The 10398-nt window shown below is 36.1% G+C and overlaps 1 protein-coding gene and 1 non-coding gene across 5 annotated transcripts in view; both read left to right on the forward strand.

Moving 5' to 3' along the window:
- Nucleotides 1-9799, forward strand: part of ZFYVE16 (zinc finger FYVE-type containing 16) — a 53234-nt gene extending 43435 nt beyond the window's left edge. For all 4 annotated transcript variants that reach the window (XM_037032034.1, XM_037032032.1, XM_037032035.1 and 1 more), the window contains 4 exons: nucleotides 3142-3304; nucleotides 4100-4205; nucleotides 5228-5395; nucleotides 7659-9799. In XM_037032034.1, coding sequence (XP_036887929.1) covers nucleotides 3142-3304; nucleotides 4100-4205; nucleotides 5228-5395; nucleotides 7659-7820 — 599 coding nt within the window. In that variant the 3' untranslated portion in view covers nucleotides 7821-9799. The remainder of the gene's footprint in view (nucleotides 1-3141; nucleotides 3305-4099; nucleotides 4206-5227; nucleotides 5396-7658) is intronic.
- On the forward strand, nucleotides 4954-5074 carry LOC118977557 (U6atac minor spliceosomal RNA). The gene has a single exon (XR_005064561.1). It is a non-coding gene; the product is annotated as a U6atac minor spliceosomal RNA (small nuclear RNA).
- Nucleotides 9800-10398: the final 599 nt, after the last annotated feature.

The raw sequence follows: 10398 nt of genomic DNA on the forward strand, positions 1-10398 counted from the left end.
AATTGAGCCTCTATTACTGTTGGCAGGTCAATTGGAAGGATTTACCCAGGCCAAGTCAGTGTGTAGGATTAGCTTTGACCACTGACCGCCACCCTCCACCCTCAGTGGAGGATCAGCTGTGCAGAGACCCACTCCACATGGCAGGGCTTACTTCAGCAGGGCTCTGGTGCCCACTTGTGTTCTGTCTGGTACCACTTGGCATAAGCTATGAAATGATCTTTAGCTGGCTGCTTCTTGTGCTGGGCTTGGAGGTGCCCTAGTGAGGCCAGGCTTTGAAGCAAGTCCAGTTGCTGCTAGTGCCAGGCCTGGGGCCACTTAGCAAGGTACAAGGGCCTTGAGAATGCCAGGAGCTGCTGTTTGAGAGGGTTTAGGAAGATCAGAAGCACAAGCCAAGCCAAGTCATTCGTATGGAAAATCTGCTCTAACTGCTTGGGTGGGCCTGTAAGTTCGGTGGGACTGAGTCTCAGGGAATCACCAGGGTGGGGCAAACAGTGGGAGTCAGGTTGATGGAGTCTTAAATATGGTGCCCGCCACACTCAGGGATATGGTGGGAAGGCTCAGAAGAGGAGTACTGGTCTCTCGTCAGTTTTCTCTTAGAGAAAGCTGTCCCCCATCTCACCCTGATGCCAGATAGACACTTCAGTTCCTCCCTGTATGCCAAGGTGTCTTTCAAGCTGCTGCCCCGATGCTGGAGCTTAGTGGGAGAGAGTCTGAGTACGTCTGGGTGTGGGCCCTTTAAGAGGAACTGCCTGGGAATCCAGCAGTCTCTTCCACTGACTCTATCTCTACTGGTTTCTACAGCCAGTAACCATAGAGACTTATCTTCCCAGCACTAGAACCCTAGGCTGGGGCTCCTGGTGTGGGGCTTTTGGGATATCCCTCTTGATTTTTTATCCACCACACTTGGGTGTGGGACCAGTCCATTCCTTGTCTCCACATCTCAGCCCCTCCTGCCAGTCCAGATGGGTGTGGTTTCTTCTTTAATTCTATGGATGCAGGACCTCCATTCAACTTGATTTTTCCTGGTTCTGAGTGCTGGTTGGTTGTTCTGTTTTTTAGTTGTAATTTTGATGTAGTTGTGCGAGGAGGCAAGCCATGTTTACATCTTGGAGATCTTTCAGTCGAACATAGTTTTATTAGATTATTTAATTTGTGTCAGTCTGGTAGGTATCTCTGTTGTCATACTTAGCATGCCCATAATAAGTAGAGCATCTTATGACCTATTTACTGGACACATATATTGTTTTTTCTGTGAAATGCCTGTTTACATCTTTTGCCCATTTTTCTAACTGAATTGTAGTTACTACTGAATTGTAGTTTTTTATATATTGTAGATTTCCTGCACCATTTTATAGTACCTTTTTAATAGAAGGTTTTCATTTTAATACAATATAATTTATTAATCTTTTATGGTTAATGCTTTTTAAGAAATCTTTCTACCTTGTGGTTAGAAAGATGTCCTCCTGTTTTGTGTCCAAAAATTTAAAGTACTGCCTTTAATATGTAAGTCATGAATGTATGTGGACTTTATTTTTATCTATGTGTAAGGTAGGGATCACTGACATTTTTCTGCATTTGAATAGGAATTGATCCAGCATCAACGATTTAGGTTTTTTTAGTGATAGAGGTGTTTACTCATCCACCTTATACCAAATGTGTGGGTTTTCTTCACATCAACTAATTTTCTAGTTCTCTGACACTAACTGGGTGTCCAGCAATTCAATTAAATTCCGACATTAACTATCCAGAGTTATATATAGCACAGGCCCCACAGGTTAAGGGCTAAGTCCCTTAAGACTGCCCCCCATTTCAGGTGCCAATTAGAAGTCTGGGGCCTCTTAATACTTCTGTCTAACTGGTTATAAATAACAGGATCTTACCACTTCCTCCTCACGTTTAATAATTTGCTAGAATAGCTCACAGAACTCAGGAAATACTTTGTGTTTACTGGTTCATTATAAAACATTTGTAAAGGATATAACTTAGGAACAGCCAAATGGAAGATAAGCATAGGACAAGGTATGGGGGAAGGGGTCATGGAGAGGGGGAAGGGGTCAGTGCTCTCTCCAGCCATACCACCCTTCCATCACATCACCCTCTAGTACCTTGATATGTTTGCCAGCTCAGGAGCTTTCTACACCCTGGATTTTACTGGTTTTCATGGAAGTTGCATTATATAGGCATGATTGATGAAATCATTGGCCATTGCTAATTGAACTCAATCTCCAGCCCTTTTCCCCAGTTCTAGTCAAAGGACGCAAAGTGACCCCTTCTGGTGCCCCTTCTTCACTGTCATGACCCCAGATTCCAGGATCCCCCAGACTGTTATTTCTGGCTTTTTAGGCCTATAAGGCCACCATTGCAGGATTAATGGATCACCATGTAGAAATTGTCCCAAGAAGAGACCCTGGGCAGTTGTGGGCTCATGGTATTGCACTTCCTGCTGTCTACTACCTGAAATAATTGCCCCATACATTTTGTCTAGTTTTATCGTTGTTTATTTTTATAGGGCTAGTTTGGTATCATAGCCAGTAGTGAGATTTTTTTAGCCTTTCCTTAAAATTTCCTTTTTCACCATTAATGTTTTTTCTTTTATTGATTCTAGAGAGAGAGGAAGGGAGGGGGAGAGAGAAAATAACATTGATGTGAGAGGGAAACATGGATCAGTTGCCTCTCATCTGGTCCCCAACCGGGGACTGAACCCTTAATCCAGGCATGTGCCTTCACCGGGAATCAAACCTGCGATCTTTTGGTTTGCGGGACAACGCCCCATGGAGCCACACCTGCCAGGGCAGAAATTTAAAAAAAAAATTTTTACCATTAAAGAAAGAATCCTTAACTTTGTGAAATAGTTTTATTTTCCAATAGAAAACAACCATTAAGATGATTTAACAGATGATTTAAAACATGTCTTGTACAGAACAAAATACATATGTATTTTGATACACATTTTATGGCTTAGACATACCAGTTTTTTTCTTTTAAATATTTTTTGTTTTTGTTATTAGTTGTCCCAGTTTTTCCTCCTTTGCCTCCCTCCACCCATCCCACCCCCATGTCCATGGATCACAAGTATATGTGGCTTAGACGTATAAATTGGTATTTAGTAAAATAAATGTGAAACATAACTCTTATTTTTAGATGGTTTAATGGTACAAATAACTCCAGAGACCATGGATGGCTTGCGGATAGCTCTACGAGAACAAAAAGACTTTAAAATTACATGTGGGAAAGCTGATGCTGTAGACCTGAGAGAATATGTGGATATCTGCTGGGTAGATTCTGAAGAAAAAGGAAACAAAGGGTAGGAACTTTCTGTTGCTAAAATGTAACTGATTTGATGGGTGAGGGAGAAATAAAAACATTATGTTAATAAAAATATTTTATGAATAAATACAGGATTATACTATGGATTTCAGTGCTTATCCTCCAATTAATGAATGCAGTATGATTTTTTTCAGACATGTGCCTAACAGACCCGTGTGTGTTTCCTTGGCCAGGATGCTGTAAATTACTGAAGGGTGGTCAGTTGAGAGGGGGCCAGTGGCAAAGTCTCTGTTGTATAGCAGTGTAGGCTTAATGCCTGGGCTGAGAAAGGCAAGGTACTTTCTCTGTGGTATGGGACCTATTTTTGTCAAGTGGGTGAAGGATCCCCTTTGGATGTTTATTGTTTTTATATTGATTCACTGCAAATACAAACAACTGAATCTAATAATACATACTTTAGAGGCATTACAGAATATTACTGCCTTTCCTTCCTCTTTTCAGTTACCTATTTCCTCCCTCCCTCCCTCTCCCTCTCTCTGTCTCTCATGGCTAAGGGTCTGAAGCAAAGAAGGGAGAAGAGAACTAATGCTGAAAGATACTAAAATAGAATTGTTGAAATTCATGAGACAGCTTTTCTGTTAGGAGACTGTTTTACTTATTTTAAACCTCAGGTCTGGATTGGACATAATGAAAAAACAGATACAGTACTGCTGGTTTAAATTTATAACTTTCATAATTTTTCCCCTTATTATATTTGTTCAAATCTAAAAATCCATTTCATAAGAAGCACCTTGGTAGTAATAATTCTGTTGTACTATGTTTTATTCTGTAGTGTTATTAGTTCTGTGGATGGAATATCATTACAAGGATTTCCAAGTGAAAAAATAAAACTGGAAGCAGATTTTGAAACTGATGAGAAGATTGTCAAGTGTACTGAGGTAACTGAGAAAGATTCCCTTCCCCTTACATGCTATGTTTGGATATGTTTTTTTTTAACTGGGAGATTTTACAATATTCAACCTCTGAATGTTTAAGTACAGCTTATTACACTTTTTACACTACACATTGAGACACATATTTCTTACCAGACTTCCTTTTATAACACCAGATTTGTATTTCACACTATTATTTCAGACTAGTGTATGATGGTATTGTTCACCACCTCAGTTATCAAGCCCACAACCTTTTGGTGTATGGGACAATGCTCCAACCACCTGAACCATCCAGCCAGGGCTGACCATATTATTTTTATTTTTATCTTAATTACAAAAATTAAAATATCTTACATCTATTTATAATCACATATGCAAGTTATTTTTAAATGTTCTTCCTTCCTTCCTTTCTTAAGAGGAGGATATGAAACTATAGACTCCTAAACCCTTAGTCCACTTCCATACTCACTCTCCCAGGTCAGGCAGTGTTACTCATTGTGTATCTATTTGTGATTTTCTGCATGCACAAGATAGAAAATATAGAGGATATAGAAATTATAGAACATTATTTCTTTGCTTCATCTTAACTTTATTAAGATGTCCGTATAGAACAGTGATCTTATAGGGAAGAATTACTAGTATATCCTTCTCTAAACAGAAGTTCATAAGGCTTTTATTGCTACTGGTTAACTTTAGGCAAAACTAGCTAAGTCAGTCCTAAATTCCATAACCTTTGATTTTAAATCTATTTACAGTGTTGTATGAAAGGAGAGAAGGTTAGCACTCCCCTTTACAAGGATGGAAGAGGTCCTTGGGCCTAACGACACACATATGGTTAAGGCATTGCCACCTACTGAAATCAACTTACAGATCATGGTGTGTGTGTGTAATGCTCATATATATATTACCCTTAAGCCAGTGAATTTCATGACACACTAACATTGGAATGTTATTAATAAAGTTGAAACAAAAGTAGTAATTGTTGTATTTTAAAATCATGACTTGTTTCCTAATTAAATACATTTCAGGTGTTCTACTTTCCAAAGGACCAGGATTTATCTATTTCAGCAACTCGTTACCAGTTTGCAAAAGAAATAGCCATGGCTTGTAGTGCTGCACTGTGCCCTCATCTGAAAACTCTAAAGGGTAATGGGATGAATAAAATTGGCCTCAGAGTTTCCATTGACACTGATATGGTGAGGCATGTTTTCATGATATATTTTTGAAATGAATGGATGACATATGAAAATGATCAAAGGTTTTTCTTTACCTTTTATTTTGGGATGAATGAAAACAAATATTTGTTGAACAGTAATATGTACATACACTTCATGTACATTATCTCCTTTACTTTCCACAATGGGTCAGCAAACTTTTTTTAATTGTTTTTCAGTTACAGTTGTCCCAATTTTTCCCCCCATTGTTCTCCCCTGTCCAAGTCCCTCTCCCTCAGTCAGTCCCCACCCTGTTGTCCATTACCATGGATCCTTTATACATGCTTCTTGACTAAATCCTTCCCCCTTCTCTCCCTCGTTATCCTTCTACCCACTCCCCTCTGTGGTCATTGTCAGTTTGTTCCTATTTCCATGTCTCCGTTTATGTTTTGCTCATTTGTTTTGTTCATTATGCAAACATTTTTATAAAAGTCTAGACAACAAATATTTTAGGCATTGTGGGCTGAAGGGTCTCTTTCACAGCTACTCAACTCTCCCCATTATAGTGCAAAAACAGCCTTCCACGGCATGTAAACTAACTAGCTGGTTGTGTTCCAGTGAGACTTAAGTTTGCTGACCCCTGCTCCACAACAGTCTTGCTTGATAAGTAGGTTTTAAATTTATTATTCTGAACAGACTATATTCACAGGATTTAAAATTACACTAAAATTGTATATATAGCAGTACAACCTCATTGAACATTTCCAGAGAGCAATATTCACACTGTAGTCTCTGAAATTGGCCCTTTAACTCTCTGCTACAGTATAAATGATGTCCAATGCAGTTGTGTACAGTAATAAACTTGGAAAGATCTCCTTCCTACCCTTAATTCCAAACTTTAGTCCGCTTCCATGCTCTCTTCTCAATCTTCCTTCCTGATGAAGCAATCAAATGTTACCAATTTCTACATATTCTTTGTGATTTTATATATGAACAAGCAAACAAATGTGTGTTCTTTTACCCCCTCCTTTACACTTTTTTTATAACTTAGCTTCTTTCATTTATCTTACAGATATTTCATATTACTGTATATTCTTTTTAAGTTGCATAGTAGTAGTTTATTAAATGTATTATAATGTATTCCAGTGGTTCTTGTGCATGTTTGGAATGTACTGATTAACATTTGGTTATCCACAATATTTTGCATTTGCATAAGTGTATGTCAGAAACAGTCCCAGAAGTAGAATTGTGAGGTCCAAGTATGTACTCAGTAGGTATTACCATACTGTCTCAAGTGGAGGTTATGCTAATTTATATTTCTATCATAATTTGTGTGAGCATTCTTTCCCTCCACATCCTTGTAAGAGCAGTATGTAATCAAACTTTTGAATCAAAGTTTGATAGGTAAAAAATAGTACTGCAGTTATTATTTTAATGTGCATTTCTAACTATTTCCGACATCCAAAATAATTTCAAAGCAGGTTCTTCATTAGAATGGTTTATCTACACATGAATGAGTTCATGTGCTGAAGTTTTGCTCTTTGTCAGCCAAGATGTATTGTAGTTCTTATTGAAAGAACTTACATTTTCATCTCACTGTTAAAAGTTCCTTTCTCCAGGAAACACTTGATAATTGTTATTTGAGTAACCACTGTTAATAATTAGAATGTAATTTTCATCAGCAACATTACATTCAAGTATGAAATATTATGCAACAACAAATTCAAAATATTTTAAAGTAGATTATTTTTTAATACTGTGGGGTTTTTATTTCATTTTATCTTTTTAAGATTTTATTTATTTATCTTTAGACGGGAAGGGAAGGAGACTGGGAGAGAAATACTGATGTATGGTTGCCTCTTGTGCATCCCCTGCTGGGAACTGGCCTGCAACTGAGGCATGTGCCCTGACTGGGGATCGAACTGCGATCCTTTGGTTCGTGGGCCCATGCTTCATCCACTGAGCTACACCAGCCAGGGCTGTGGGGTTTTAATTCAAGTCATGTCGATAATCATTCAAAACCTTACCCCTCCAATGTGTTTACATCTTCATTGAAAAGAAACTTAAAATATGAATTTGTGGCAGTTTTTAAAAATTTTAATGACCTGTGTGGGAGGAACAGTTATAATTTATGTAATAGATGGATTAAAAAATACAGGAGAGTATATTATGAATAAAATGTCAGTCATGTATTTAAGATCCTTAAACTGGATTTTTTTTTAAGTTTATTTTGTATTTGTCTGCTGGGCTACTCAAGATTGCTTACTTTCTGGGGTTGACGATTTATCAACATTTTTTTTTCCAGGTTGAATTTCAGGCAGGATCGGAAGGCCAACTTCTTCCTCAGCATTATCTAAATGACCTTGACAGTGCTCTCATCCCAGTGATCCATGGCGGGACCTCCAGCTCTACTAGTTTACCATTAGAAATAGAATTAGTATTTTTCATTATAGAAAATCTTTTTTAGTGAAAAGATGTTAGTAAATCATATTATTATATATTGCAAGCTGATGTGTTAAAACTAACTCCAGCACTAAACCTGAAAGGCCACAAACACTAAAAGTAAATATGTTTGATGTTTGAAACACATAAAAAGCTTTGCTTTATAGGCAGGAATGATCTTTTTTAAATCATTAGCACAATTTTAGTCTATAAATTTATGAGATCCAGTTTTTGAAGCTTCACACTTAAAATGCTAAAAAGACAAGGATTAGTTCTGTTTTTAAGAAATTTGTAGCATTACTGTGTTACTTAAATGCTATGCCAAAGTATCTGCACTTAGGTAACACCTCTTGATGCCAAGATCAATTTTAATGAAGGCTCTTTTCAGATGTAACCTTATTGAGGGAAATAATCTGTTTTCTGTATATGCCAGTTAGATTACCAGTTTCTAAAGTCTGTTAAAATGTATTTAAATGGCACAGACCAATTTCCATATTAGGCTTGATAATTCTTTGAATAAGGCAGATAACTTATTTGTATAATTGGAGTGGAGACCTACCTCCATGACTAGATGAACTCTGGATTAAAATCAGAATTTTGCCTTTTTTCTTCTCAAATTATATGTTTTTTTCCTTGATTAAGTGGGTATTCTTAAAATAATTGTGGGTGCTTCAGGATTTTGTGCTTATATATTTAAGTATATTGTTTTTATAACAAGAACATGATTCAGTATGTGTTTTATAAATCTTTAATAATTTATAAATAGGCAATATTTTTGTATTGCAATATATTATTTTTCCTTTCTTTCCAAAATATACCACTGTATTTGCCACTTATAATAGTGATTGACGACAGGCCAGATGACCCTTGAAGTAGTCATTATGTAGCAATAAATAAAGCCTGAAACAGGTTTTTTTTTTTTACCTCACCTTTAAATCTTAGAAGTTTCTAGGCAAGTCTACATATTTTCATTGACACCAGTGTATTAATTATACATTTAAATGAACTAATTACTTTGCATATTTTAAATTCTATGGTAGTTATTTTTTATAACAGAATATTAACAAGTTAAATTCTATGTCTGTAAAACTTAGAGCTTTCTTCTTTACTTCAGACAGCAAAATAAGAGAAGTATGTTCTGTTAAAAAAAGTAATCAGTATATTTTAGTTACTCCAGTCATCTAAGTTATATAAAATATAATCATATTTTGATGCTTTTTTACTTATGTGGAATGTTGTATATGTTTTTGTATGAAAACAATTGTGTATCTCAAGAAAACGAAATTACACTAAATAGCTGTGCTTTAGAAAAAGTATTTAGGAAGCATCTCAACTGGAAGACCAAGTCAAGGTTAACTCAGGAACTGAGGTCTCGGGCTAGGAGAGACTAAGAATTTTAATCAGCTTGGCCGTAGGTTCCTACTAATCACCTGTGTTGTACTAGCCAAAGACACAGTATGAAGGAGTGTTAGTCTTCTGGAAGTAGCTACTTCATAAACAATGTAACATGTTGCAGATATTAAATTAAATGGTAACATGTAATAACTTGTGAAGTTTATTGAAATGGTATAAAGTAAAAACAATTACATATCAAACTCAGTTTATGTGTTCTTTACATTGTGTTTGTTTTACAATAAATAACTGTACAATCTATGAATACTGGCACTTAAAGTGTGGTAGAAGGCTGTTCCCATGATGGGATAGCTTTGGATTTATTTTTTAAAAATTTCTATATTTCATAAGAATTAGAATTATGGAATTTGGAGGCACCTTTTAAATATCTCTCTGTAGATGTATGATGCTGAATGCATTTGTTACTCATTGGGTTATGTTCTTCATGTTGGAACTAAATTTGAATTTTTAATTTTTTTCAAGGTGAAAAAATAGAATGGTTCTTTGTACTCAGTCTGCAGTGATCCGTTTTGGGTCTTATGCCTTTTAATACTACTCTCTTTCTCTGAATTTTGAAATATGAAATAAAATCTAGCCTCTTTTAGGCAGCCATCCAACAAACTTTGTGGCTATATACTTGCTGTATGCAGAGCACTTTATTAGCCTTCACTTGTGGAAAGATGAGTAAAATAGTTATTTTCCTTTTGGAGCTGAATGTGTGAAGTAGATCATTAATAAAGTTAAAGTAACTGCTCCATGAGAAATGTGGATCTACAAGAGGTGCCTGGAAAACAGCCCAGGAGGATAGCTGTCCCAATAATGAGAAGGCAGCCTGAGAACCTGTTAGATAGTGGGCACTAAACTTTCTACGCAAGAGTTAAAAATTTAAAAAGTAATATATAAGAAGACCAACTTTCCCTTTTAAGGCAATTTAAAAAGTTTTTTGTGTTTGAATATCTTACCTTAATAATTTAATGATTATAAATGTAGTAGCTTGAACGTAGTGTCTCAGTTACCTAAGTTTATAAACTTGGGTTTAGATACTGTTTCATAAGTAAATAACAGCTATTTAAAAACAGGAAACATAACTTTGATAACTTGACTCATATCGTAAAAGAAAATATCTTGAAATAAGCCAGAAACCTCCAAACCATACTAGGTTTTCATTTTTCTTTGTGTTTTTAAAAAAACTGTTTCATATATGTAATATA

Source organism: Sturnira hondurensis, unplaced genomic scaffold (genome assembly GCF_014824575.4).
Source record: "Sturnira hondurensis isolate 20B ecotype Veracruz unplaced genomic scaffold, ASM1482457v3 Scaffold0021354, whole genome shotgun sequence".
In the NCBI taxonomy this organism is placed as follows: domain Eukaryota; kingdom Metazoa; phylum Chordata; class Mammalia; order Chiroptera; family Phyllostomidae; genus Sturnira; species Sturnira hondurensis.